The sequence below is a fragment of the Alternaria dauci genome, chromosome 5 (assembly GCF_042100115.1).
Source record: "Alternaria dauci strain A2016 chromosome 5, whole genome shotgun sequence".
Lineage (NCBI taxonomy): Eukaryota > Fungi > Ascomycota > Dothideomycetes > Pleosporales > Pleosporaceae > Alternaria > Alternaria dauci.
Genome location: NC_091276.1, coordinates 388,198 through 415,529, shown reverse-complemented (window position 1 = coordinate 415,529; position 27,332 = coordinate 388,198). Strand labels below are relative to the sequence as shown.

Here is a 27,332-nt window from a genome sequence, read left to right as displayed (position 1 = left end):
GATAGAAGATGACGGGAAGAGGGTTGTGCGCGGAAGTTGCGGGAGGACGGCGTCGAGAGCCTCAAATAAATAGACACGTACTAGACCAATGGTCCGCAGGCTGCATGTGTTGCGTGTCGAATCGTTCTACCTTCTCAGGATGACCGAGAGGCACCTGCTCGTCATGTCTCCGCGCCATATACATCACGAGTCCCAACCTCGTCGCTTCGAGAACGCGATATGATTACAACTTCGCGCCAGCCTTGTTGCTCCCGGCAGCCGCAATCAAGAACTGTCCAAAGTATCTCTCCAGTTTCCCTCGAGCGTCCTCATCCAACTCCACAACCGTACCCACCCACCCATCCGGTCTCAATACCACGGCAGCTCCTTTCTCAGTCGCAACACCATACCTCAAATGCGCACTACTATCCTCATCATAAAACACACGACCAAACGGCATACCACCCAATATCTCATACGTCGACGCTCCACCCGGTCCCGCAATAATCGAAAGACACGACACCGGCGCATCTGAATCACGAAGCCAAGTCATCTTCTCCATCGCCGCCATGAACGACCCTAGAGCAAGTCTCGTGCGCGCCACCTCCCCCGCAAACAGCACGATATAGAACATCGCCGTATTCGGTGTCTCGCTTTGTAATCTCGTCGCCTCAAAAGTCGCCGGTTTGCGCAACGCAACATCTGGTCCGCGCTGACCGGGCTGCACCGACGACGACGCAGTATCCGCACTCTGAACGAGATTCAGATACGCATCTGGTTCGTAATAGATGCCTAGTCCGCTACTGAACGTCGCTGCTTCGGCCATGACGACACCCAGTATCTCATTTGGATCTGCGTGCGGATCACCCGTCCATCCCTCTGGTAACTGCATCGTCATGAGGCGCGAGATATCTTTATCGTAATTGATCAGGCGCTGTACGTTAGGACGTCGTTCCGCTTCGTATGAATGTAAAAGGTCCGGGTTAGCGAGGCCCTGGAGGACGAGCGAGAGTTTCCAGCCGAGATTCACAGCATCGTGTATGCCGGTATTCATGCCTTGCGCTGCGCCAGAACTATGTGTGTGACATGCGTCACCAGCGAGGAAGACACACTCGTTTACAAAAAAAGAACGAGCAATGCGCTGCCCAACGACATAAATCGTCCACCAATCTACCTGTTTAAACGCAAGAGTAAACGGCTTAACAGACGCAATTGCCTCTTTCACAGCGGCATCTTCGTCGAACACTTTATACGCTTTCTGACGCTCTGGTGTAAATGCGAAGCCGATGCGCGTTGCGCCCCGGTCCAGCGCGGCCCAGAGGACGTTGCCGTGGGTCGGTGACTCAATGGCGCAGTATGTGCGGAGCTTGGGGAGATCAGTTTCGATGACGCCGTCGACGCGGACCCATTTGTCTTCGCTGGATGAGCCGTCGAACGGGATGTGCATGGCGCGTCGGACAAAGGAGCGACCGCCGTCTGCGCCGACTAGATATCGGCATTTGACGACGCTCTTGGCCTTGGTGGAGCTGTGTTGGATGGTAGCTAGTACCCTGTAGCCGCCCATTGCAACCCCTTGTATTATTTCGATACCCACCAGTGTGTATGGGACATCGAGTTGGACGCCTTCCCTCGCCAATGCGTTTCTGAATACTTCTTCCTGGTATTTTTGCCGCAGCACCAGGGCAAAGTCCCATTTTGTGTCCTTCATGTTCTGCATAAACGCCCAGCCTCTCCCCTCGACCTCGTTGCCATGCTTGTCGTAGCTGACCGTCTCGCGGCACGCAAAGCACTGTTGCGCAAGAGCATCAGCAAGAGAGAGCTGATCTAAAAGCTCACTAGTCCTTGGGAAGAGCGTGATGGCGCGACCATAGTTGTCTTGGGCGGACTTTGGATGCTGTTCGATGATTTTGATGCGGTGGGTGCGAGGGAGGTTGCGCGCGAGTTGGTAGGCGGTTACGAGGCCTGTGACTAGTTGTCAGCATGGAGGTGTATTCGATGGATGCTGGGGAGACATACCCACCGGCCCTCCGCCTACCACGAGGACGTCTACACTCTCTGCTGGCGGCTCTGGAGTCGCCATATTCTCTATACTACGGAGAAGCCTGGTTCTGGCATAGGATAAGCTTCGTCAAGCTCAGACATGGCCCTGTTGACGCGTAATAAGCTTTATGGGGTTTTCGTCCGCATGCGAGACGGCAGAGACCAGCCGCGCCGTTGATAAGAGTACGGCCACATGTTGTTAGTCATACATGGCCTGATTCGACGCAATGGACATGGCCGCATTGGACGTGGTGTCGCGAAGGAAGCAAGAATGGGGTGGGACGCGACCTGCGGGTGAACTGATAAGATAAGGATTGAGCCGCGGCACCTGCGCGTCATCCCTGGCCATCGCCTCCTGGCTGCAACACCAGCCTCTACTAGGAAACACACAAAGCTTGTCGTTCGCCATCTTCAGCGTCCAATTCTTTATCCGTCAAGGTCATGTCGTCGACCCTCGTTTCGCACTCGCCTCAGCATGGCTCGTGGGATGACGCAATTATCCCACGAGCATCGAGCAAGACCCAAACGAGCATCGTCCTCCCCCGTAGCATACACAACCCCATCAACCACGCCTACAGCGGCAACACCCACTCGCCCTCCTTTGTAGGTTTCGCCAGACTACTCGCATCCCTCTTCGTAAACCTGCCATATCCCTTCTGCCCCAGCAGCCCCCCATTATCCCTATCCCAAACCACCTTTCCCCTCAACAACGTCCACCGCGGCCACTGCCTCAGCGTCCTCCCCTCAAACGACGTGTAATCAACATCGTGATGCAGCATGCTATTCGTCAGCTCAAACTCCTCCATCTTGCCCTCTGGATACCAGATATTGATATCCGCATCCGACTCTCCCTCTACCAGCGCGCCTTTCTTCGGGTACAAGCCATACAGTTTCGCAGGATTAGCAGACGTGACCTCGACGAACTTCGTAAGCTTGAGGCGATTTGCACTGAGGGTAAGCGAGAGTCGTGTTTCGATGCCCGGACAGCCGTTTGGTATATACTTAAAGTGCCCCAGCGGATATTCATCACTGATACTAGACTTCTTCCCCGTCTCTGCATCGTCGTAGCGGAACGGACAGTGGTCAGACGAGAGAATGGTAAAAGTGCCGTTCGCAAGGCCTTCCCAGATGACGTCGCAGTCTGCCTCGCTGTCCCGCGGTGGCGGCGAGCATACACATTTTGCGCCTTCGAAGCCCGGTTGATCAAGGTCTTGTTTGGTGAGGAAAAGGTACTGCGGACACGTTTCTGCGTAGATGGGTAGCCCGCGGTCTTGTGCGGCTTTGATGTGGGCGGCGGCTGCGGGCGTGGATACGTGCACAATGAGGATGGGAGTGTCCATGAATTCCGATAAGCTGATGGCGCGGTACGTCGCTTCTGTTTCGGCCATGGGCGGGTGCGAGGATCCGTGGTATTTTGGTGCGAAGAGCTTCTTCTTTTCTAGTTGGGCTGTCATCCAGTCGATTACTTGGCCGTTTTCGGCGTGGATCATGGTTGTTATGCCTTGTTTTCGCGCTTCGAGGAGGATGTCAAGGATCTGGCCGTCGTGCAGCTGGAGGGCTTCGTACGTCATGTAGATTTTGAGTGAGGAAATGCCTCCTTCACGCAGAGTCTTGAACTCTGAGAGTGCTTTTTCCGACGGGTTTCCAACGATGATGTGGAAGGAGTAGTCAATGTAGCAATTGTCCTTTGCTCGTTCATGGGTGGCCGCCAGGGTATCAAGAAGAGTATCCTCAGTCTTTTTCTGTGGCGCAAACGTTACCATGGTAGTGGTACCGCCGCATACTGCTGATCGACTACCAGTCTCGTAGTTGTCTGCCGTTGAGCCATTACCAAATAACGGAGGTTCCTGCAGATGCACATGAGCGTCTACACCTCCTGGCATAACAAAGCCGCCTTCAGCATCTATCGTCCTCGCCGCTTTTGCATCTTTCAGGTCTCCTCTCGGAACCACTTTCGCAATCTTCTCGTCTTTGATGGCAATATCCCACTCTTGAACTTCGATCTCAGAAACCACGATTCCGTTGACGATGATTAGGTCGTACTCCATTGCTACGTCTTTTTAGCCCTTCCAGATGGTCTAATCTTAAGGAATAGACTCTCAGGTCACTCGCGGATACTAAAGAATACATTTCAGCGGTTATCGTGTTTGTAGGAGGAAGGCTAGTCCAGGTTTGTGAGGTGCGTATCTCGACCCCTCTTTCGCGCTGCCCCACCTTCCACCATCGTCCTCTCCCGTTTCTTATCAAGCATGACGCCTATCCGCGGTATGAATTCGCTTGAGAAGGTATTTACTCTGCACAGTCATACGCGTTAGTCATACGTGATGGAGACGCGTTTCTAGAAGCCGACGCGTCGGAGCTACCCTACTTGATGACTTGACGCCACTACGTACGATCCCTAGAACCAGTCTACAACATACCATAATATTCCAAGCGACCAGGATGGCGTTGAAACACCTCAAAATCAACGGAGACAGGCTGAACAGCACACTGCAAGAGACATGCACGTCATATGGCGCTCTCGCGGCTCCATCAACAGGCATGTGCCGCCTAACCTTGACCCCGTCCGACAAAGCTGCGCGAGACTGGCTGGTCAGCGAATGCAAGAGTCTGGGATGTGATGTCAAAATCGACCAAATGGGAAACATCTTCGCTATACGCCCGGGTACCGCCAAAGACAAAGCGCCAATCGGTATGGGCAGCCACATGGATACCCAACCTGCAGGTGGACGGTACACTCACCTTTCCTCTCTTCTAACAGGAGAAAGACTAATTTCAGGATAGATACGACGGCATACTAGGCGTCCAGTCCGCCCTGGAAGTCCTCCGCACGCTCCATGAGAACAACATCCAAACTTACTGTCCCTTTGCACTAATAAACTGGACAAACGAAGAAGGCGCGCGTTTCCCTGGCGCAATGATGGCGTCGGGTGTCTGGAGCACACACAGCAGCACGGATCTAGACGCCTGCCATGCCCTCCGCGATACCGCTGGTATATCCATGGAAACAGCTCTACGCGACACTGGATACCTAGGCCCTGTTCCTTGCGATTACCGCGCCAACGGACTATCCGCTCACTTCGAATTGCACATCGAACAAGGTCCTATTCTGGAGAAGCAAGCGAAGAGCGTGGGTATCGTGACGAGCGTACAGGGCATGAAATGGTATGCTATCAGAGTGACAGGGCGAGAAGGTCATTCGGGCACGACGCCCATGGCAGGGAGGGCAGATGCGCTGGTCACGGCGTCACGGCTCATAACAGCTGTGCGTGATACGGCCCTGGTCAGCCAACTGGGCGTTGCCACCGTGGGTGTGATCAACAGCGATACGAGTTCGCAGGCCACTATACCTGCTGGCGTGGGGTTCGTGGTAGATGTTAGATGCGATACGGATGCCCTTGTTACCCAGCTCTCTGACGAGATCTTACGTGCTTTTGATCGCGTCGTTACGGAAGAGGATAACGGGACCATGTACCATGTAGAACGTACGTGGGGCTTACCAGAGTCGAAGTTCCATCCGGATTGTATTGCGGCGGTGAGGAAGGCGGCAGTGGGACAGGTGGGTCAAGAGCAGGTCTTGGAGATGAAGAGTAGGGCGGGACATGATAGCGCATGGACGAGTCGGGTTTGTCCGACGAGCATGATTTTTGTGCCGAGTAGAGGGGGGATAAGTCATAATCCGGAGGAATATACGAGTCCGGAGCATTGTGCACTTGGGGCGCAGGTTTTGCTTGATGCGGTGCTGGAGTATGATGGTATGATGAAGAGTGGAGATGTGGGGGCCTTGAGTATCGCATATGGGTAGGAGGATGGAGAGATACGATGTGAGTTGTTTCTACCCATACGGAAATGTAATACAACTATTTACAATAAAGTTCTTCATACCCAACTGTCACCACCGATTCCCACCCTTACCCGGAGTACACAGCCGGCCCAGGGCTGACATACTTGAAGCTCGAATCATAAATCGCCTTTGTAAACAGCGCATCACTCGTCTTATACGCACCCGGAAAGCTAACACCGGCCGGCGTCGCACTCCCACCCCCCGTAACCCTAACCTGAAAACAACTAACATACGGCTGCGGATTCCCTGCTCCCGCATGCAACGCAATCGCCTCAGCCCTGACCAAATAATCTCCACTCGCAATGTTCTTTGGCACGGTAAACGCGCGTTTCCCACAGTTGGCGTTGAGAATCTCGGTGCCCCATGAGGCTGTGGTCCCGGTGTATCCGTCCTCTGCGACTTTGAAAAAGGAGCCCGAGGTCGCGGTTTTTGCGTCGGACACTTTGGCCATGTAGATGAGGACGGGGCCGTAGTGGTTGCCGCCGATGGCGGGTTGGGAGCACGAGCGGGAGTTGGGTTGTGCGTGCATTTCTACGGTTAGGGAACCGCCGGCTGTGAGGGGGCATATAAGTTAGTAGCTTAGAGAGGGAGAAGGGGGAGGGGGAGGGCTAATGTACCAGCGACTTCACAGACTCCGGATGTAGTAGCGGGGCCACGGCCGCAGAACATGTCCGGCGATGTGAGACTGGTGACGGGGCTGTTGTCTTTGACTGTTCGCACACAGGTACCGGCTTTGTCTTCGGTGCCGACCCAGAGTTCTTGCCAGGTCGAGTGTGCGGAGACGGAGGCCGCAGCGGCGAGGAGAATAGTCGTGTACTTCATCTTGGACGGAGGGGCTGGGGGAGATGGGATGCGAAGAAGAATGTGAGTTTGTATCGAATACTCTTTCCATTTCAACTCCAGCATTTCCAGTATATATATACCTTTTATACGTCCCAGCCACACAGCCGATTGCCCATCCTAATGACCACGAAAACAATCTATATCGCTTCATATAGACAGGGCAGCACTGCATGGATCCCGGAGCCACGCAGAAACTACGCCATATGACAACAGCCGGCCCCAGATCTCAGTGCCGTGCCCAATGGGGAAGAATACAGAGTCATGCAATGTAAACGCCTTGGCGAATGGGCGTGTTGCGTGCAGATTGAGTGCTGACGGGCACGCGCTACCTGGCAGTTGCCAAGGAAGCTTGGTGGTCCTGGGTGCAATTTATACAAGTGGTAAGAGTGGGAGGGTATGACGGTAATAAAATGGATATTGCAGGTGGTAAGATAGTCTGAGGCGGTGGTTTTCTGGTGTTGGGTTGCATGAATACCTCGAAATGGCGTGGTGAAACCTTGGAAGTCTGGAAGATGATAGATTACGGTGGCATTTGGAAGCTTTTATTTTCGATGTGACTTTCGAGTGTGTCTTGTGGGTGATTGTTTGGTTTCTTCGTTGTTCCCGATTGACGATGCTGATCAACCGGCATCTCGGGTGCAACAGCCGCATAATAACGTAACCCCCTTCTAATCCGAAACGTGACCGAGACACCATGATACCCATCGTTGGCTGAAAGCCGCCAAAGCCCCAATTGTAATCTTTTTCTGCTGTTCGCCTCAGGTACTAGAACAGGAATCGGATGGAAGAGGTGGGTCATGCACCTGGACGTCATCGACTTGTGCCATTTCATCTCCGTACGCCCTGTCTTGACTATTGATAGATTGAATGCCATTTAGTTCATCGTCTTGGCGGGAACATGCGTCGCAGAGTCTACCGGGTTTTCGTAATGCGTCTTCCGCTGGAAACGGGTACTCCAGACGCAGCTCGGCAGGCTCTCGTTGCAAACCATCTAAACGGTCAGAATTGCCCAGCCGTAGAGTCTGTAATGGATTTCGTTTAGATCGGAAGCAAAGGCCAAAAAGCGTTATCAATATGCTGCTTCTGCCAAAAAAAAATGAGAGAAGCGTCTGGCACCACAACGTAACCCAACGTCTACTACACACCCTCTACCCCTACCTTTTCCTTCTTCGCAAAATAATTCACCAACGTATTCTTCTGCGCCGGTTTCTCCCTGTCCTTCTTGGCATCGGCCTTCTTCTTCACCACCTCCCCAACCCCCATCACCTTCCTAAACTCCTCCCACTCCCCCTTCCCCACAATCCCCCCACTAGCCTCTTTATGCCCCCTCGCAAAACTCTCACCCAACCTCCTCCTCAGCTCCTCATCACCCGCAACGATACCCTCTAGCTTCTTGATGATGTCGACTTTATCCTCCCTCGCCCGCGCGCACTTGGCCACACGACACGAAAAATGCACTTTACCGGGAAGATAGCCTTCATTCGCGCACATGACAATCTCGAGTTTATTCGACTTGAGCGTGCCAGACCATCGCGTCGCGATAACAGGATGGATCTGCGCGGCCGAGGAAATCGTAAGCACAGCAATCGTCGCATCAGCCGAGAACCGTGGAGCCGCATGTGTACACCGCTCCGTCTCACGGCGTACCTCTGCCGAAGCTTTATGCAGCGTTTCGTCCTTGGCGATATCTGCGGGCGTTGTGGCGGCCAGGACTGCGTCCCAGGCATCGTGCACGTTGTACGCCGCAGATCTGCGTGGTGCGTTTACCAGGGCCACAGCCTCATTGATATATTTCTTGGGATGCGATTTGAATGTAGTGGATAGATCTGGAAAGGGCGGTTCCCATTTTATGCTGGTGCCGAGGTCGCCGTGCGTTCCTAGGGCGCATAGCCAAGATACTTTTTCGATGAGGTCGGGATGGAGTGGTACACAGATTGTGTACGTTAACAGCGCGCTAGTTGCGACAGGCGGGCAATCGTGAGCAGTCACGTACTCGCTGCCTTGTGGGAAGCCGCCTTCGTCAGCGAAATGGTGGTCAATGACGAGGCATGTATGTGATAGGTCGATGACTGGTGGCGTTTTTCTGCTGCCTTGGTCGAGGATGAAGATGTAGGATGGAGAGAGGTCGGTCAAGGCTTGCTTTGTACTTTCATCGTGGACGTTTGAGCCTTTTGGTGGGAAATATACGGATATGAGGTTAGCGGGTAGACCTAGCGCTGTGAGAGTATGGTGAAGTATGGCGCCAGATGAGAGTCCGTCTGCATCCTTGTCCGGGAGGATGACGGTCTGTTTCTGGGCTGCGGCACTATGATGGCTTAGCACGGATATCTAGCTACAGGATGTAGATGGACCTACCATTCTCTGATAATTTCTCGCGCGCGTTCAATCTGCTCCTTTCTCGCGGGCCATACAATCTCCCCAGACTCATCCTGTCTTGATGGCGTGAGATGGTACGCAGGAACTACCGTCTTTGTTTTTGTCTCCGTACTTCTCTTCTTCGCTTTCAGCGGCGATATGTCTTTCTCTGCTTTGCGTTTCGCCGGACTTGACATGGTGGTAGATGCGTGGAGCTGCCGAGCAAGTAACAACGTCCCAATTCGTGGCAATGGCCGTGGCGAATACAAACTTCGTGGTGCGACGCTTGCCACTTGCGCCAATCGACAAATAAGCCCTCTCATTCTACGCGCGCAATATGCTGCAAAGGAAAGCGGACCGAAAGGATGTAAGGACGGGTAGTATTGATGACGTCGTTGACACGCTAGTCCCCCAACCACCAAACCGACGCGACGCGTAGAGGAAGAGGATTGTGGACACATGTATAGATAGTCAATGATCGACATGTATTGACCGTGATGCTCTAGCACGATCACAACCGCAGCACATCCTTCTTCTCCGCAAGCTCGTGCCCATCAAACCCAACCCCTGTGACCTCAACCACAATATCCTGCCCAGCCCGTCCTTCCACAACCTTCTCGTCCAAAACACACTCCAACGCATACACCCTCCCCACCAGCACCCCGTCCACTCGAACCACAAACCACGCCATGGGCCCCGTGACACGACTAAGCACCATACCTGCATCGAAGAAGAAACAGTGTCAGTCCGTATCTCATAACAAAAATGCGCTAATGAGTCGTAAACGTACCTTTATCGACCCACTCGCTCCCAGACGTCCCTCCAACCTTCCACGTTAACCGAACTGTATGTCCTTCCCCGCTTTGTCCTTGCCCGTGCCCACGCTGTACAAGCTCGAGATCCACAATCTCAAACACAGGTGGACAATGCAGTGTGAAGCGCGGCGTTATGCATATCTCTCTGATGCCCAGTACTCGTACAGTTTCGCCGACCGGGGCGCTCCAGGGCCCTTTTAGGTAAACGCCTAGTTCGCGGATACGGGCGTTGGGTACGCGTTCGGTTAATTGTTGTGGGTCGCTGGGTAGAGGACAGGGGAGGTAATGGGTCCCATGTGTGGTTTTGAAATAGAAGCTTATGGCCGCGTTTTTTGTTTGCGGCGTTGTGTAGGATGGAGATGCGGGACTTGGTACGGCAGAGAGATGGAGGGAGCCGTCTGCGGGCATGTCGAGTTTGTAGAGAGGGAGGTGTTCTTCTATCGTTTCTGAATTAGCTGTGCGGTTCAGTTGGGCGGTGATGACTAGGATGTGGCGATTTCCTTCATTCTCGATGCGGTGTGAGAGTCTGACGGCTCCTGGGTCGGGTGCGAGCATGGCTGGACGGGGCAGTATGGATTGCTGGCCTAGCTGTGCGTGCATATCGTGGCCATCAAACACGTCTCTCGCCTCCTCTCCATGCGTTGCAAAAGCACGACTAAAATCCGTATAGAAAACGTGCTCCGAGCCCGCCACGCGTTCCTTTGCCGTACGCAGAACCGGCCACTCTTTATTTGGTGGGTGCCAAAACTCGCAGTCTCCGCAACTACACTTGAGATCCTCTGGCAGCGACTCGCCTTCCCAGATAGCACGTTCAACGCAGCGTCCATGACCCTGGAAATGCTCAAACGACCACGCAGGCGCAAAAATACCTACTGGCAAGCCGTAGTCGGCCATCTTCGCCACAGCCATCCCGGTATTGGTACCGCCGCCTCGAACCTCTGGCCATGTAACGCGTGGATGTCTAAAGTCAGACTTGTTTTGTGCCCAGACATCCACGCCGAAGTAGATGTTTCCCTTGGGCAGGAATCTACTGTACGTGCACCACTTTACTGATTCGGAGACGTCGATTTCTTTCCAGCAGTAGTTTGTGAGTATGTTGCTGCATGCCAGGGCAAAGTCCATGTTGGCGGCGTTGACTTGGTTCTGGTAGGAGATTTTGTTGGAGGTAGTGAGGGCGTCGTACCTAAGTCGAGTCACGCGTTAGTCATGGCGGTAGTGAGTGAGAGGATGTTACCATATGAGCCGTCTGCCGGCGACCAGGCCGACTCCTAGGTTGGCTTTCAACTGGAGCAGGAAAGCTTCCAGAAGCTTTGCGTTCCACACTTCGCTTGGAAACGGCTTCTCGATGTTGACGAGCCAGCCGTCGAAGCCAAAGTGTGCCGCGATGCTAGCTAGTTTGTTCGCCATGGGGAAGTGCATGTTTCCAGACTCGTCAACCGTATGCTGCAGTAGACGTTCCGAGCCCTCAGTCTGCGGCTCGATCAACAGCGTCCCTAGTGCCTCGACGCCATTCCTGTGAAGCAAATTGACCCACGTAGGCGGCGGGACGCACGCCAGCTTATGCGAGAAGTAAATAAACGTATCAACAAACTGAAGATATTCACACGAATAAAACTCTCCGTCTACACCAATAGCGCTGACGCTTTCGTAGTCATGGTAATTGCCAGAGTAGTCATGGATTAGCAGAACAGGGCCTTTGACTCTGCGCGTCTCAGTGCCATCGGTCGCTCGCAGCAGCGGCGTGTTGGCCCGCTGGAGCGGATCAGAATCGCTCTCCTTCCACGCCTCGAGCTGGTCGAATGTATCGAAGTAAGCGAAGCCCCTTAGACGATCTACCTCGCGCTGTCTGCGTCGCTCTTCCGGCGTTGGCCCCGTGTCGGGCGTAGGGAACAGATGGCGGTATCCATCGCGGATTGGCCTGAGAATGTCTTTCCAACCAAGCAGATAGGCCATCGTAATATCATCAACCGTACAAGGAACGTCGCGTGGATGAGCAACGGCGAACGCCTGCGGATGGACTACGGGGGGTAGCGGCGATCGGAATGACGTGAGGCGACAGGGGGCGTGTCTTGGCACGCAAGGATGCACAGCTCCCATCCCTACGGTGATGCAGCAGTCGGAACGTGTCTTTTTATGCTCAGGCACACCAAACCCACGCCCTTCCACCACGCCTCGAGTCGTCCAACCCGCTGCCCGTGAATCTCCGCTGCGACCAGCGACGCATAGCCCGCGATGATGAATCTCTTCCGACTGTTGGGTAAGTTGCGCGGTAGCAAAAGCTCTTCTGGGGTGTTGTTCAACAGAGTGCTTTGTTGTGTATTGATGGGAATGCTAACACGGTCTAGGGGATTTATCCCACCTGCTGTCCATCCTGATTCTGCTGCACAAGATGAAGAAGTCTAGCGTATGTTCATCTCTCGTGCACAAGCAATGCGCCGCATCAATTGACGTGTTCGCAGAGCGCATCTGGCATCTCGTTCAAATCGCAATTCCTCTACCTGGTCGTCTATCTCACGCGCTATGTCGACCTGCTCTGGACCTTTTACGAACCCAAGTCGCTCTATAACACGGTCTTCAAAATCATCTTCATCAGCACTTCGGCCTACACCGTCTACCTCATGCTCAACGACTACAAGCCGACTCACGACCCGAATCTCGACACGTTCAAGGTGCAATACCTGCTGGGCGCGAGCGCGGTGCTGGCGATACTGTTCCCTTACAAATACACCTTTACCGAGATACTCTGGGCCTTTTCCATCTGGCTCGAGTCGGTTGCCATTCTGCCGCAGCTCTTCATGCTGCAGCGGACGGGCGAGGCGGAGACGATTACGACGCACTACCTATTTGCGCTGGGCGCCTACCGGGCTCTGTACATTCCCAACTGGATCTACCGCTACTTTCGCGAGGTGCCCCGGTTCTACGATCCCATTGCGGTGATTGCGGGCATCATCCAGACGATTCTATACTCTGACTTTTTCTACATTTACTACACAAAGTGAGTTTTCAGGAGTGTACGGAGGTATTGGTCGGCTTGCTAACATAATCTAGGGTCATCCAAGGCAAGAAGTTCAACCTGCCTGTATAGACCCCCGCGCGCGCAGGGACGCTGCTCTCTTTCTGCTGTTGGTGGCCGAGTTCGGCCCCATTGCTCCGTGTATCGGCATATCTGTTAAGAGGGCGTTTTGGCATCTGGGGGCATTTTAGGAAAGGAAAACAGGACAATCGACTGGCTGGGCAAGCTAGACGTAACGCGACGGGTGACGAGCATGTAGGAGATACCTTGTAAGAAATGAATATGTTGCTGCATTGAGTGAAGGATGCGATGCGGCTGAGACACGTGAAAAGCAGACTGCATGCATGGGATGCGCGACGGGCTGTGGCGTGCAGGTTGCTTGACGCTCAGCCCTGTGGGCGGGTGAAGGAAGGGCGCGGCCAATGGAAAAGGCGCTAAAGTATCGGGCGGCCGCCGCCAGTAACTCCGGACTACGCTTCGCAGCCGCAGCCGCAGTCAGCAACACCCTCCGACCTTTTCCTTATCCCAAGCCCATACACACGCATTTGTTCCTTCTTCATCCGTTCGCTGCTTTACCTTGACCGACCTAGTCTTTTTTAAAATTGTCGCATTCGTCAGCACCTCTGAAGCCGTTCACGCAGAATCACCCTCGACTTGTTGTTATCGCCGACAAGTGCGCGCTGCTCACACGACCGGCGCAACGACTGGGGGCAGAGGGAACAACACGCCATGTTCTGCCTACGGAGCTGGATTCCAGTTCTCTTCTTCTTGCAAGTACCTCGCCGCTCCCGGCGCATCGCATTCTAACAGAACACACACAGACTACGAACACACGCCTCGCCCGTCTACCTCGTCCTCTTCATCTCGGCCACATACCTACTGAACCGGCCGTGCGTGTACTGCAGCCTCCTCCTCTTCATCCTCGTCGTCGCCCTCTTCGACTTTCACACGCCGTGGTTTGATGCGCCGCTGTCGGATAGCGCGGAGCTGGCGCTGAACGGGACCGTGGCGGAGAGCGCTAGCGTGCTGGCGCAGGCGGTGAATGCGACGGCCAAGGCTGGGGTGAAGGCGGCGGTGGAGGGGGTCAAGGGGAGGGTTGGTGGGCTGGGACAGGCGGGTGGGAGCGAGGGACAGAGTTATGAGTGGGTCAAGGGGTTGTTGGGGAAGAAGGAGTGGAGGGTGCAGTGTTTGGATGTGTTGATCCGGATCTAGGCGGAGAGGGATGGCAGAGGGAGGAGGATATGACTCTTTGGTGTCGTGATGGGCTGGGATGTGTGCATCGCGGGCGTGGACTGGAGCATGTGCATGGCGTCCATGGGATGCGGCTGTCTGGGGACGACTGCTCCTCAGCAGTGCATACGCGAGAGACGTCACATGACTCTGAATCCCAAGCATCATGACATCTCAAAGCAGTATAGAGACATGGAAAAGACCCCGCGCTAGGCCGTAGACGCAGGGATGGCGACGTGGGTGGGGCATTTGGCGTGCCGCACGCGCACCTTCCCCTCCACGTCTACACACATGCAGACGCACCGTCTCGCCCAGTACCAATTGATTGCATAGCTTCCCCTTCCCCTCTCTGCCCCTTCACCCTGGCTGCTCTATCCGCCTCCGCGAGACTCTGCTCTCGACAATTGACTCGCAGCAGAGTGACGACGAGCATCCCGACGCGTCTGCTTTCTGCCCCTTCACCTCTCCCCCACTTGGACATCTCCTCGGCCCACCTCTTCCGCACTAGAAGCTTCTCCTCTACACCTAGAGAGGCTGAATCTGCCCCACGCACGCAATTACGCCTCAGACCAAAGTTTGCGGTCGCTGCCACAAACACCTTTGGCATACAAAAGAGGTTTTGTCAGAGCGAAGTCACCAGCAGCTTCGTCAACATGGCCTCGGACCGCGATGTGCTCCCCGCGTGGTCAGTCTTGCCATCTCTACTACTACAGGCGGATAGCTGACGATACCATCCAGGGCCAAACCCTCGCACTACGCCCTCTCCCTCCACGACATTGAATTCGGTGGCAGCTTTGGCTACAAGGGCACCGTCGACATTACGACCAACATCACAAAGAAGGATGGCTTCAGCACGCTCGTCCTCAACGCGCACCAGCTCAAGCTCCACACCGCTGAGCTCAAGGCCGGCGACAAGACATTCTCCGCAAAGGACATTTCCTACGACGAGAAGAGACAGCAAGTCACGCTCGACTTTGGCGACAGCGTCACCTACACGGGCGAGGCCCAGCTCTCCATCAGCTTCTCGGGCTTCGTCAACAACATCATGGCCGGCTTCTACCGCTCCAAGTACAAGCCCAAGGGCGACGTGCCCGCTTCCGTGGCCAAGGACGACGAGTTCCACTACATGTTCAGCACCCAATTCGAGGCCTGTGACGCCCGCCGCGCTTTCCCCTGCTTCGACGAGCCAAACCTGAAAGCGACCTTTGACGTCGAGCTCGAAGTGCCCAAGGACCAGGTCGCGCTCAGCAACATGCCGGAGAAGGAGATCAAGCCTAGCAAGCGGGACGGTTTCCACACAGTCGTGTTTGAGCGGTCGCCCATCATGTCGACGTACCTCCTGGCGTGGGCGATTGGCGACTTTGAGTACGTCGAGGCGCACACCGAGCGCAAGTACAATGGCAAGAACATTCCCGTCCGCGTCTACACTACCCGTGGCCTGAAGGAGCAGGGACGTTTTGCGCTGGACAACTGCCACAAGATTGTGGATTACTTTTCCGAGGTCTTCCAGATCGACTACCCGCTGCCCAAGGTGGATTTGCTGGCTGTGCACGAATTTTCGCACGGAGCCATGGAGAACTGGGGTCTCATTACCTACAGGACTACTGCCGTGCTCTTCGACCCTGCCACCTCTGCCGATAGCTACCGCAACAGGGTTGCTTACGTTGTCGCTCACGAGCTTGCCCATCAGTGGTTTGGTAACCTCGTTACCATGGATTGGTGGAGTGAGCTCTGGCTGAACGAGGGTTTCGCAACATGGGTTGGATGGCTTGCCATTGATCACCTCTACCCAGAATGGAACGTGTGGGGACAGTTTGTTGTGCGTCATAAATCTCGAGGTATCTGCTCTAACAGCCCGCTGACCCGTCTTCTAGACTGATTCCGTGCAACAAGCCTTTGCCCTCGACGCGCTCCGAACCTCGCATCCTATTGAAGTACCCGTATACGACGGCCTCGAGGTCGACCAGATCTTTGACCACATCTCCTACCTCAAGGGCTCCTCCGTCATCCGCATGCTGAGCGCTCATCTCGGCGAGAAGGTCTTCCTCCAGGGTGTAGCCGACTACCTCAAGGCTCACCAGTACTCCAACGCCACGACCAACGACCTGTGGTCTGCCTTGAGCAAGGCGTCTGGCCAGAACGTAAACACCTTCATGGACCTGTGGGTCCGCAGAATCGGCTTCCCGGTCGTCACCGTTGCCGAAGAGCCCGGTCAGATTGGCCTGCGCCAGCAACGCTTCTTGCTGGCTGGCAACGTCAAGCCCGAGGAGGACGAAACGACGTGGTGGATCCCGTTGGGTCTGCACACGGGCGAGTCTGCGTCTACCGCCGAGGTGCACAAGACGACTGCTCTGACGCAGAAGGAGGATACGATTCGTGATGTCAAGGAGGGCTTTTACCTGCTGAACAAGGACCTTACTGGCTTCTATCGCACAAACTACCCCGCTGACCGCCTTAAGAAGCTCGGCGAGGACCGCGATCAGCTCACCGTACAGGACAAGATTGGTCTCGTGGGCGATGCGTATGCGAATGCGGTCGCGGGCTATGGATCTACGGCCGGCTTGCTCGCGCTGGCGGAGCGCTTCCAGGACGAATCTGATTACTTGGTCTGGTGAGTTGATGTCCTTGTACGGACTATATGTGGAATACATGCTGACTCTGTACTCTTACTCTTAGGTCTCAGATCCTCACCAACATCGGCAACGTCCGCAGTGTCTTCTCCGGCAACGAGGAGATTAGCGAGGGGCTGAGGAAATACCACCTCAAGCTCATCACACCGGCTGTCGAGAAGGTCGGCTGGGAATTCCGCGACGGCGAGAGCTACCTCGTTGGCCAGCTGCGCGCTAGTCTGCTCCTGTCTGCTGGTATCGTCGGTCACCAGGCCACCGTCGACGAAGCATTGAAGCGCTTCGACGCGTATGTTGAGAAAGGCGATACCAAGGCGATTCACCCCTCGCTCCGTAGAGCTGTCTTTGCGACTGCGATTAAGAATCGTGGGGAGCCGGCGCTCAAGGCGGTCATGAATGAATATTTGAATACGACGTCTATTGATGGCAAGGAGATTTGCTTGGGGTCGTTGGGCCGTGTGCAAACGCCTGAGTTGGCGAAGCAAGTCATGGACTTTGTCTTTTCGGACAAGGTGGCCATGCAGGATAAACACTCTTCTGTTATTGCGCTGGCGAATAATTCAAAGGTTAGAAACGAGGTGTGGAAGTATGTGAGAGATGAGTGGGACTCGAAGGTTTACCCGGCACTTTCGGGAAACCCGGTTGTGCTGGAGAGGTTTTTGAGGTTTGGATTGAATAAGTTAACGGATGTGGAGGTTGCGGATGAGATTGTGGAGTTCTTTAAGGGCAAGGATACGAGGGGGTTTAATAAGGGGTTGGAGGTTGTGGATGATACGATTCGTAGTTTTGCGAGCTGGAAGGGGAGGGATGCGGGGGTTGTGCGGGAGTGGTTGGGGGGCAATGGGTATTTGGAGAAGTGACTTGTGGGTAGTAGTGGGTTGTGAGGGGGGTGATGTGGTGATGGGGATCTCGGTGTTTGTTTGGTTGGGTATGGATATGGATATGGATGATGATGGGATGAGATGGGATGGAATGAGTGGGGATACGTTAGTCTGTGAATGTTCAAGTGTATTTTATTTCTTTGTGAGTGAGAGTGTATGATTGAGGATATGATGTTTGTTGGATATAGAGTACAGTGTGGATGTAAATAGGTGAAGGAGATGATGGAATCGAAAGTACAAGAAAGAGGATTTGACACAAGGAGCAGTTTTAGGTATAGGTAGAAGAAAAGTGTCCATGTCACCCCCAAGAAAAGAGAGTAATGACGGTGAAGCTGTAGAGAAGGATTTCTTCTTTTGGATTTCTTACTGCCTGTTGCTCTCTTTTCTCTTGTTTTATTCTGCTTTCTTGTTCGTCCTACTTGGGTCTGGGTATACATTCGGCGTATATTGCGAAGCAAAGAAGAAGAAGAAGAAGAGATAGGGAGAGAGAGGAGTAAGTTAGGTAGGTAGGGGTAGGGGTTTATCTCTCGTTCTTCTTACAATGTGCTGACCAGCTGGCTTTTTTTGGGGTCGTTTTGTAGCTGCGACACGTTGCTGTTGGCAAGTAGGTGGTGATGATGACGAGTCTCCTTGTAATGGATATTACCGAGATGGGTGAAAATCATGTGGTACAATGGTTTCGATTCATTTTTGTATGATCTCGCTTTCTACTCGGGCATCATAACTGTGTGTGTGTGTGTGTGTGTGTGTGTGTGTGTCTCCCATGCGACGCATATCCAGATGAAAGTAATGCAATAATAAACACCGAGTTTCTCTAATTTCTGACTCCACTATCACACCTCACCATACCCATCTGCTCCCCCCCCCCTCCCCCCCCCCCACAACAAGCCCACTCGACCCCACATACACAGACACCCACCTCCTTACAACTCCTCCAAATCCTCATCATCCCCAAACTCATTGAGCGCCGGAAAATCCCCAGCCTCACACCGCTCCGGCCTCACAAACACACCGCAATTGGCGCCACACTCAAAATACCGCTTACCCTTGACACTGCCATCGTTCTTGCCCGTCGGCTCGTCCAGCGTGACACCGATCCACACGCCAATGCCCGGAATCTCAGGCACAAGGCCAATGTAGGATATCGTGCCGCGACGAGCGTCAGATGCGGGTAGCAGGCGGACGCGGCGGTTGAGAGAGAGACCTGTTTGGATTTGGAAATGATTAGTCGGGGTCTCGCTTCAGAGGCTGAAAATATATAGGAGGGACGTAGTTGGCGAGTGGCAGGAAGGATGAAGATGCTTTGGGAGAAGAGAAGGTCATGTTTGCATCAGGTTAGAGCATCGTACGAGGGGGGCGCGCAGAAGGTGCTGTGTTCGGTTTGGCGGAGCCACACTGATAATCGCTGTTCATCCCGTGGCTGGTTATCGATCCTTCGGCGTCATCAAAGCGAGACAAGGTGAGAGAGGGAAACAGCAAAGTCCAGAGCGGCATGGAGCCGCGAGTCGACAAAACGTCCCGGCTCCCGGCGGCGGCATGTTGATTACTAGGATCGCGTATGCCGGGACAACACAGGTGCGCACACCGATCACGTCTCGCTCAATCCCACCAAGCGCCCTGCTCGCTGAGCTGTGGCGGCAGCGCAGCAGAGGCTCAAGCGGGGAAGCGGCCTGAGGCTTGAAACGAATGCAGATGTGCCCAATGTCATCCTCAGGCGTCCCTCAGGCGAGAACATGGAATCGGCGTCGGATCGTCGCGTCGCATCAACAAATCTCGTATAGGTAAACCATGAGTATGATAATATGCGAAGCGGCGAGTGGTGTTATGCGGAGCAATGACTATAGTTTAGAGCCATCGCATCTTGCATGGTGCGGCCCGCGTCTAAAACACCATTGGCGATCTCGGGAGCCTAGGAGAGGCGAGACACGATCTCGACATCTAAACAAGATATGTCTTCGTAGTGTCAAAGTGTATTTGGTGGTGAAATGAATTGTCGGCGGACTGCTGACGAATGAAGCCGGAGAATGAGGCTGATGGCAAAGGGACCGGCGATCACTTTTGGAATTTTGAGTTTCGGCGACTTCCTTTCCCGCGGCCTGGTCCCTGCCAGAACGGGTAACTAGTGGGGCGACAACAGCGTTGGACACGACCAGCCGTGGTAGTAAGCGATTACCAAGTGGTACAGCTCATCTTGTACATGTCCTGGATGGATCCATCTTCAAACGCTGTGACGTCGGCTACGGAGGCCTAGGCCAAGGACTAGACGCAGGGCGTGCTTGAAAGAGGCAATCATATAGGATAGGCGTAGTAAGACGACAGTTTTGTACGGGAGATTGGTTGCCTTCGCGCACATTTCCTCGTTGGACATGATCATGACAGGCTGAGACACGAGGGATCCTGCTCTGGTGAGGCGAGTGTTGAGTGGCGTTGGGTGTCTGCAGCCATCCGTTTTGGGAAGTATTTGAAGCATCTCCGGTTTGTACATTTGAACAGCATGGATCGTGACAAGGCTGTTCTGCGGGCTCCAGAATCTCCATTGCCACAGCGTACGGCTCAACGGTGAGGTGGGACAAGCGGGAAATCATGTGGCTTACCTCTTTCTTCTACTTCCCGCTCTGAAGCGCGGATCTTCTGCTGCTCAATACTGGGAGCATCTGGGTCAAAACGACCCAGTTTCTGCGCCTTCTTCCATGCAAGAACACTATCGGTCCGATTCTCGTACTCTGCAACAGGCATTTCATACTTTTCAACGGACGACAGATCGGTAAAGTCAGTTCGTGCAGCAGGAGGACGTGTGTCAACGACCTAGATTTGCCTGGTCAGCACGGAAGCCTGTCTGGGAGGATTCATTTGCTCGGAGACGCCAGTTGAGATTGCTCTAGCTGGTCGCCGGTACATGGATGGGGATGAATCATGAGGCAAAGACAGGCGTCGAGTAAGGCCGAAGGGCCGAGAAGGAAATGGCAAGCAGCAGAGAAAGGTTGTTCAGCATGCTCAAAGTTTAAATGACCGGTACTCGATGCCGAGTGCCAAAGGGAGCCCAGCGCTTCGTGATGATGTGGTAATTGCAGGTGAAATGAAGGAGGGCTTCCGCGCGGATCGCTCTGCCAAGGCTGACATAACTGGGTTGGAGAATCGAGGAGGGGCATTGCGGGGCATGTAGCGCTGCAGGCATGGGCTGACTGACGTCCACAGCCTCAACGTCGGCCTTGACAACGAATGGGGAACATGGGAGGCATGACGCATGAAACTGCTAAGCTTGGGCGTAGACGAGACAGATACAAGGAAGTAGAGGGGCGAGCCGGGGTGGGAGAGATGTGGCAGCTCGCGAGAGGGCCGCAGAGTAGAGTGGCCCAGGACAGGGCTGCGGCAACGGTGCAATGAGAAAGCAGGAAAGGCACTTACGGTTATCTCCGCATACGGCTGCAGCGGGAAGGCAGCAAGACGCGTCTGTTCCTCATCCGGAGCGATGAGAGCGACGGCATTTTGAGAGCCAACGCGCAGCGACAGCTGTTGACTGCTGGCGGGAACACCGGTGATGGGCTCGAGACGGGCCTTGAGTTGAGCAAGTGACCACGACGGGGACACACGGCGCTCCGAGGATGAGTTCGGAGAGGTGATGAGGAGCGGCACGTCTGCCGCGCTCTGGAGTGACATGTCGACGAGCCGAGGTAGTCTGCGAGGCTAGAGGGGTAATGTAGGAGAATTAATGTCGTCTGCGATGTTGTTGGTGTTGCTGGTGTACCGTTGGACAGGTGACCCGTCCTGTATGCGGGATAGGGTTACGAGTGGTGTAGGGCCGAGGAAAAGGACTGGAGCATGGCTGTATCGAGTAGCCTAAGCGATGCCAAGGCCATGGTTTTCAACCACAGTGAATGTCTCAGAACTCGTCCTGAACGCAGTGAACGCCCACCACCCACGCCGACCCCACGCGCTCACTTACATCACGCAGTTGCGTGCAAAGTCGAGATACAAGACCCCACGCCGTGCGCTGGCATCGTTCACGCGTGGGCGGTTGACGCAGCATGATCTCCGTCGAGGTGAGGCCTGCCAGTGACATGCGCGTCGACGTGCTCTGTCCGAACGATGCGAAACCATCCGATCTTCAGCCAAGACAGGGTGATGATTAATGACATGTTTCCGGGCACTGTTCGCGGCGCTTGCACTGCACACCAGCGTCAACAAGACATGGACATTTGCTCCAGTCTGAATTTTCCTCCAACAGTCGCCAGCCTTCACCGCTCTTGTATATGCAATGCACATCGTCTTTAAATATAGAGTGCTGCGCCTTTGCAGATTTGTGTAGGCGCAGAGACGTCGCAGGCTGTGGCACCTGCAAGCAGCAGCAGCAGCAGCCGCCGTCGTCCAACCACAGCGGCAGGGCACATGTACCAGGATGGTGGAAAGTCCAGTTCGCATGTCATCGGCGTAGGCGGATTGCGAAGACGTCTGTGGGGAGTCCTTTAATCCTTCAATCACTCAACCACGCCATGCGCCGCCGACAAAAGGCCTTGTGCCCTAGCGCTGGACAACGCACGGGGATGGTTCATGGCTAATGCACCTGCATCTCGGCTCCCACTGGCCCAAGGGCCCTGCTATATCCAACCTTATCCAAAACATCCGTCCAGTTCGGCCTCTTCTCACCGCCTAATGCGCATCATCGTGAATCCCAGTCCCGTGATGCAATCCGGCACCCGCGAGCGTGCTGCCGCCCATGGCGCACAACGCGACGCCCGCAGCAACGTGACATGGCACTGCGGCGCCTCCTCGTAGCTTCAACAACGTGGCTCTCCAACACGAGACAACACAGCAGCAGCAGCAGTAGTAGTAGCAGTAGCAGCATACGCAGCAGCACCGCCGCACTGCGCTACAGCGCCGCGTCTCACGTGGGCGAGGGCGCACAAAAATACGTCTCGTTGCGGATGAGGCCGACGCTACCACGGAGCGCCCCCCCCATCATCATCAGTCGCATAAACACCAGCGAGCCAGCATCGTGTAATGGTCCGCCTTGGACACTACGAACAGTTAGGCGGCAAAGCTAGAACGTCACGCCCACGGCCGCCGGCAGTTCACCGCTCCTCTTGGGCATGCGTCGACTCTCTTGCTTAGATCGCCGCCCACAGTGGGGTACTCGACTTGACCGGAGCCATGAACGCAGGAATTGCACTTGTGGAGCATGTGCTCGACGTTGTCAAGACGTTGGCGTGAACACATCACCACCTGCGCACCGCCTTAATGAAGTCAGTCAGCCGTTCGCAAGGCTTCGGTAGCGACGCTGCTGGCGTCAAAATAGCCGGAGCAGGGCGAGCATGCTGCAGATCTTCCACATCATCGCGCTTGTGCTCTTCCGAACCCTCAGCGAATCCCTGAGACTGTTCACCGCTTAATTCTATCCTTGATTCGCTGCCTCAAAGTGACAGAAACACGCTCCAGCCGCTTTCCTGTCGACGATCGTGAACGCGGCGGCCCTGCCTGCAAAAGCCGCGCAGCCCCGTCTTTGGGCGGCGCATTGAGGCCTGACGGAAACGAGGGCAGCAAATGAGGCCCAGCACACGACGCCGGCAAAGCCAATATCAACGCAATGCGTCGGAGTCTTCTCCCACGTTCTGCGAGGGTGAGCAGGTTGCTAAGACTCATACATACTCAAACTACTACTACTACTGCTACTACTGCTACTACTACCTACTACTCAAGTGCAAGACACGTCATCGCGGTACCCTCACCACGCAAGAACGGGTGTGGTGCTTTTTGTGTCAAGCTAACGCCTTGCAATTTGGCCTGTCCTTTTCTTTTTGGTCTCGCTAAAATCTCCGGCAGACATGCTTCCTTAGATCGGACCAGCCGTGGTACTGCTGTGATCTGTGGGTCGTTAATGTGGCGCGCCGCCAGCACGAGTCGAGAAAGCGTTAAGCGCGAAAGTAGTGGTGTCAAGTCAGAAACGCAAAGGGTACATCCTGATCCCAAGCCCCCGGATCCCTACCGCGGACCATGAGGCGGCGCCAGCAGGGCTTCAAGGGATGCCTGGTATTAGTATTACCGTCGCACGCTAACTCTCTCTATTCACCCATCCATGTTCCACGTCCCTCTCAGACCCTACTTTGCTCCTACCAGACCGTATCCACTGCTCCCCTACGCTACTCTTCTTACCTTCTCGACCTGAAAAGTCAGTGGCTAAGCACGCCCGTCATTCATCAGACCGAGTGGTTGGCCTGTTTCACCCCCTGCTCCAAAAGCCCCGGCCCATAACCCAAATAGCTCGAGTCGATCGACTACTTACAGCGTCAATCATCCAAAGTACTTCCCAACTGGCTACTTGGGTCATCGTCGGCACATTTAGTCTATCCTAACCTCATCATCCTACCGCTGTCCTCTCCTGTTCCCACCTCCTACACAGCTACCCATATTCACGCACCGCCCCCTTGTTGTTGTTTACCAACTTCATCTGCGCATCAACAGCCACGGTACCTCGACGCACCACCACTTTCTGCCTTGCCTCTGCCCAACGCCACGCCCGGGCTGATCACCGTACCGTTTACTCTGGTACCTGTCATCATCTACCAGGCTACCTTGGACATCAACCTTACGACATAACGCCCAACCTGACCGGTAGACGTTTAACCTGCAGATAGCCATCTATCTGCTCGACTTGTTACTTTACAGCCGCCTATCCCCACGTCGCCCACTACTGACTCATCTGACCCAACTTCAACAAGTTCAGCTTTCGGAGGACTCTGGTTACTCGGGAACTTTTCATCAATACATGGGCTGGCAATAAGCTAGTCCCTTCCACCTTCATCCTGGATATCAACCTCCTCCTCGAGCCTCGTGCTCGGGGCTCAGAGTCACCTGCGAGCAAGAAGAGCTCCATATCAAATGCATCTCACTCTACAGGAGCGACCAGAGGATACACAACTGCGCCTTCAGCATACACACAGTCCCCCTCGCAAAGAGCGTCGCCTGCCTACGCTTCTGGACCACCTACATACCCAGGACCCCCGCACTATGCACCAATGTCTGCTTACACCCAGGCACCGACATCAGCACCCCAAGTACCCGGGCCAATGCTAGGAGGACCTGTTCTACCTGCCATCTCAGAGCTTCACCGACATGCTGAACCTGCCCCGCTCCCACATTTCCGCCCTCTCTACTCCGGCCCGCATGGACCTTCACCGCCTCGACACGCACAGAATACTAACCACTCTCCCCCTTCAACACTAAAAAGACAAGCTTCTCAGACTCCGCTACCCGACGAAAGCCCAGCCAAGAAACAGTCGAAATGGACGCCAGAGGAGGACAACCTGACGATTGAGCTGCGGGGTCAAGGAATGAAGTGGGACGACATTGCGAAACGACTACCGGGAAGAAGCTCCATCTCCTGCCGACTACGGTATCAGAACTACCTCGAGAAGCGGGCCATTTGGGACGAAGAGAAGAAAAACAAACTTGCAAGACTCTACGCTCGGTATGTACCACTCGACAACTCGGGAAGCCCAGACTGCTTCATTTTGGTCATCCATTCCTTCGTTTTGAGCCCACATCTTTGGTTTCAGATGCACCCCAACACATGCTCGCACTCGCATGCGACGCGTTTCTGCGCAACACCTGCCCAAAAACCAATACTGACTCTTGTGTTAGATTCAAGGACCAAATGTGGCAAAAGGTCGCTACAGAGATGGGCATTCCCTGGCGGTCCGCCGAGTCGATGCACTGGCAGCTGGGAGAGCAGGAGATGAGCGCGCGTGCGAACGCGCCGGTGTTTCAGCTCCACCCATCTGCAACCGGTACAGGCATGAGCTCGCCATCGCAAGTGCCCGTTGTACCTGCTTCCGCCCCGCATGGCTTCACACCTGCCAACGCTCCTCAGTTGATGCCGCAACCGCCGCCGATGCCGCCGCAGCTGCACCAGGTGCCTCCGCCAATGCCTCAAGGACCACCGATGCACTACGGCCACCAGCGGACCGACAGTGGCTCGAGTGCAGGCGGACGGAGGAGGAGGAACAGCTCCTTCAGTCGCAGACGCGCAGACCCTCGGTCTCGGTCGAGTGTTCCCCCTCAGCTAGGCCAGCCTCTTCCCCAGATCCAGCCACAGTCAGAGGAGGACCTGATCAGCGGGGCCAGGACGGCACCTGTACCAGGCATGCAGTCGATCATCAAGCGAGAGTTGGAAGGGCCCAGCTACATTGAGGCCTACCACCAGCGGAGGCGGGAAGAAGAGGCAGCTGCAGCAGGCCCATCACGACTGGAACACGAGGCACGGAGTCAGGGCGTGCGGAGTCCTGACCGGATGTCACAACGGAGCGCAACAGGAAGCATCAAGAGCATGAAGCGCGAGCAAGAGGAAACCGAGCGATCAGCCACTGTGCCCTCCCCACCCCAACCGTCCACGCCTTACGAGCGACCGGCATCGGCAATTGCATAAAAGATTTTACGCCCGTCGCATTGATTTTCAACACGCAACGATTTTCATTACTTTTGTTTAGTAGATGGAGGTTATAGACATTTGTTTAGGGATGCGATGCATATACATAACAACATTCGGGCAGGAACCGTAATGAAAGCGTGGGTATACCCTGGGTTTCGGCGCACAAAGAGGGAGAGAGAGTTTAGGAGTCTGGGTATACCACGAACGCTTAGATTTTGCGGGAGAGAGAGCACGGATGAAGATGAACAACAAAGGGGGAGGGGACACACATCCGCACGACTCTGTGGCATTTAGCGTGGGTTGGTTGGGTTGTTACCATTTCTCGCATTGATATCATCTCTTCGGCAAGCATTCATGGGTCTTTTTTTTTTTCTTGGTTTTGCGTTCCTTCTTTCCGCATGGCAGAACATCATAGCGTTTGTTTGGTTTGGTTTCTCTGTCTAGACTCGCATTGTCATTGTTTTGTTCTTTCAGCCGTTCTTGTCACAAGCCACTGTTTTTGGTGTGGATGGTTGGTTCACGATTGTGCATTTTATCAACATAGCGTTTGGGCATTTTCTCATCTACTCATCTCAACAACAAGCAACTCGGCGGGCATAGCGTGGCGAGGATACCATTTTTTACACCGATATTTTCTCTCGAGTTCTCATTAAACGTTTACGTGACGGGACCAACTAGCTAGATTCATGGTCTCGAGTATAATGAACCCAACCATCAGTTCAGAAAGACTTTTTTTTTCTTCGGCATCGCTGCAAACTTGTGCCACCTGGGCCCTGCAAGCCAGCATGGCTGGCCATGGCCAACACACGTCCTCGCAGTGAAATAATACACAACATCCCACCAAACCGTTCCGTTCATCTCCGGCGGGGGGAAGAAAGACAAGATTCGCCTCTCTCATTACCTTGGTTTCGCAGTATCCAAAACTTTACAAGCTACCTACCTACCCTTCCAGCATCACCCTGTAAACGGTTGGGTATGTGTGTGTGCGAGTGGCGTGGCGGTGAACAGCTGTATTCCCACCGCCCGGAAAACAACGTTTGTCTACCCCGGATCATCATGTGATGACGTAGCACCCGTGGGCCACAGTTTGTCATGTTTCATCAAAAGGTCGGTCAAACAGGTACCTACGTGGCCGACTCATGGTGCGCGGAGCGCTGCGCTGTCACCGCTTTCAGGGTTGTGTTCGCGAAGCTTAGCTCTGTCTGCAATCGGAAATTTTTCTTTCGCCTCGAGGGTGGTGTGTGTGGGCGCAATGTGTGTGGAAAAGAGGGTGTGTAGGGTCT

General features: G+C 54.5%; 11 protein-coding genes across 11 annotated transcripts; 5 read left to right on the top strand and 6 right to left on the bottom strand.

Annotated features, from left to right (window-relative positions):
* Window positions 1-223: 223 nt before the first annotated feature.
* On the bottom strand, window positions 224-2,059 carry ACET3X_005681 (uncharacterized protein; the record flags this gene model as incomplete). The annotated part of the gene is made up of 2 exons (XM_069452336.1): window positions 224-1,941; window positions 1,996-2,059. 2 exons carry the CDS (start codon window positions 2,057-2,059, stop codon window positions 224-226), a joined length of 1,782 nt encoding a protein of 593 aa, XP_069306041.1.
* Window positions 2,060-2,591: 532 nt separating this feature from the next.
* Window positions 2,592-4,067, bottom strand: ACET3X_005680 (uncharacterized protein; the record flags this gene model as incomplete). The annotated part of the gene is made up of 1 exon (XM_069452325.1): window positions 2,592-4,067. One exon carries the CDS (start codon window positions 4,065-4,067, stop codon window positions 2,592-2,594), a length of 1,476 nt encoding a protein of 491 aa, XP_069306040.1.
* A 493-nt stretch (window positions 4,068-4,560) lies between these two features.
* Window positions 4,561-5,292, top strand: ACET3X_005679 (uncharacterized protein; the record flags this gene model as incomplete). Its single annotated transcript, XM_069452314.1, has 3 exons — window positions 4,561-4,751; window positions 4,804-5,184; window positions 5,241-5,292. The coding sequence occupies 3 exons, from the start codon at window positions 4,561-4,563 to the stop codon at window positions 5,290-5,292; spliced, it is 624 nt and encodes a 207-aa protein (XP_069306039.1).
* Window positions 5,293-5,930: 638 nt separating this feature from the next.
* Window positions 5,931-6,685, bottom strand: ACET3X_005678 (uncharacterized protein; the record flags this gene model as incomplete). Its single annotated transcript, XM_069452303.1, has 2 exons — window positions 5,931-6,415; window positions 6,481-6,685. 2 exons carry the CDS (start codon window positions 6,683-6,685, stop codon window positions 5,931-5,933), a joined length of 690 nt encoding a protein of 229 aa, XP_069306038.1.
* A 1,158-nt stretch (window positions 6,686-7,843) lies between these two features.
* Window positions 7,844-9,258, bottom strand: ACET3X_005677 (uncharacterized protein; the record flags this gene model as incomplete). The annotated part of the gene is made up of 2 exons (XM_069452291.1): window positions 7,844-9,011; window positions 9,062-9,258. The coding sequence occupies 2 exons, from the start codon at window positions 9,256-9,258 to the stop codon at window positions 7,844-7,846; spliced, it is 1,365 nt and encodes a 454-aa protein (XP_069306037.1).
* Window positions 9,259-9,572: 314 nt separating this feature from the next.
* ACET3X_005676 (uncharacterized protein) lies at window positions 9,573-11,829 on the bottom strand (the record flags this gene model as incomplete). The annotated part of the gene is made up of 3 exons (XM_069452280.1): window positions 9,573-9,781; window positions 9,852-11,059; window positions 11,111-11,829. The coding sequence occupies 3 exons, from the start codon at window positions 11,827-11,829 to the stop codon at window positions 9,573-9,575; spliced, it is 2,136 nt and encodes a 711-aa protein (XP_069306036.1).
* A 183-nt stretch (window positions 11,830-12,012) lies between these two features.
* On the top strand, window positions 12,013-12,977 carry ACET3X_005675 (uncharacterized protein). The gene is made up of 4 exons (XM_069452269.1): window positions 12,013-12,133; window positions 12,222-12,280; window positions 12,336-12,871; window positions 12,925-12,977. Exons 1-4 carry the CDS (start codon window positions 12,109-12,111, stop codon window positions 12,959-12,961), a joined length of 657 nt encoding a protein of 218 aa, XP_069306035.1. The 5' UTR covers window positions 12,013-12,108; the 3' UTR covers window positions 12,962-12,977.
* Window positions 12,978-13,618: 641 nt separating this feature from the next.
* ACET3X_005674 (uncharacterized protein) lies at window positions 13,619-14,101 on the top strand (the record flags this gene model as incomplete). The annotated part of the gene is made up of 2 exons (XM_069452258.1): window positions 13,619-13,659; window positions 13,711-14,101. The coding sequence occupies 2 exons, from the start codon at window positions 13,619-13,621 to the stop codon at window positions 14,099-14,101; spliced, it is 432 nt and encodes a 143-aa protein (XP_069306034.1).
* Window positions 14,102-14,772: 671 nt separating this feature from the next.
* Window positions 14,773-17,606, top strand: ACET3X_005673 (uncharacterized protein; the record flags this gene model as incomplete). The annotated part of the gene is made up of 4 exons (XM_069452247.1): window positions 14,773-14,804; window positions 14,858-15,938; window positions 15,994-16,730; window positions 16,796-17,606. 4 exons carry the CDS (start codon window positions 14,773-14,775, stop codon window positions 17,604-17,606), a joined length of 2,661 nt encoding a protein of 886 aa, XP_069306033.1.
* Window positions 17,607-18,303: 697 nt separating this feature from the next.
* Window positions 18,304-21,396, bottom strand: ACET3X_005672 (uncharacterized protein). Its single transcript, XM_069452237.1, has 3 exons — window positions 21,033-21,396; window positions 20,222-20,432; window positions 18,304-18,831 (listed from the first exon to the last, which is right to left on the bottom strand). The coding sequence occupies exons 1-3, from the start codon at window positions 21,282-21,284 to the stop codon at window positions 18,551-18,553; spliced, it is 744 nt and encodes a 247-aa protein (XP_069306032.1). The 5' UTR covers window positions 21,285-21,396; the 3' UTR covers window positions 18,304-18,550.
* A 2,292-nt stretch (window positions 21,397-23,688) lies between these two features.
* On the top strand, window positions 23,689-27,327 carry ACET3X_005671 (uncharacterized protein). Its single transcript, XM_069452226.1, has 2 exons — window positions 23,689-25,089; window positions 25,263-27,327. Exons 1-2 carry the CDS (start codon window positions 24,638-24,640, stop codon window positions 26,044-26,046), a joined length of 1,236 nt encoding a protein of 411 aa, XP_069306031.1. The 5' UTR covers window positions 23,689-24,637; the 3' UTR covers window positions 26,047-27,327.
* The last annotated feature ends 5 nt before the right edge of the window (window positions 27,328-27,332 follow it).

Excerpts from the sequence above, each read along its gene's own strand:
- ACET3X_005675 (XM_069452269.1), top strand. The coding sequence starts at position 12,109 with ATGATGAATCTCTTCCGACTGTTGG. Across the intron at positions 12,281-12,335 it reads ACAAGATGAAGAAGTCTAGC|AGCGCATCTGGCATCTCGTT; the intron begins GTATGTTCATCT and ends ACGTGTTCGCAG. Across the intron at positions 12,872-12,924 it reads TTCTACATTTACTACACAAA|GGTCATCCAAGGCAAGAAGT; the intron begins GTGAGTTTTCAG and ends AACATAATCTAG.
- ACET3X_005672 (XM_069452237.1), bottom strand. The coding sequence starts at position 21,284 with ATGTCACTCCAGAGCGCGGCAGACGTGCCGCTCCTCATCACCTCTCCG. Across the intron at positions 20,433-21,032 it reads AGCCGTATGCGGAGATAACC|GTCGTTGACACACGTCCTCC; the intron begins GTAAGTGCCTTT and ends AGGCAAATCTAG. Across the intron at positions 18,832-20,221 it reads GCGGGAAGTAGAAGAAAGAG|GTCTCTCTCTCAACCGCCGC; the intron begins GTAAGCCACATG and ends AAATCCAAACAG.
- ACET3X_005671 (XM_069452226.1), top strand. The coding sequence starts at position 24,638 with ATGTCTGCTTACACCCAGGCACCGACATCAGCACCCCAAGTACCCGGG. Across the intron at positions 25,090-25,262 it reads CTTGCAAGACTCTACGCTCG|ATTCAAGGACCAAATGTGGC; the intron begins GTATGTACCACT and ends CTCTTGTGTTAG.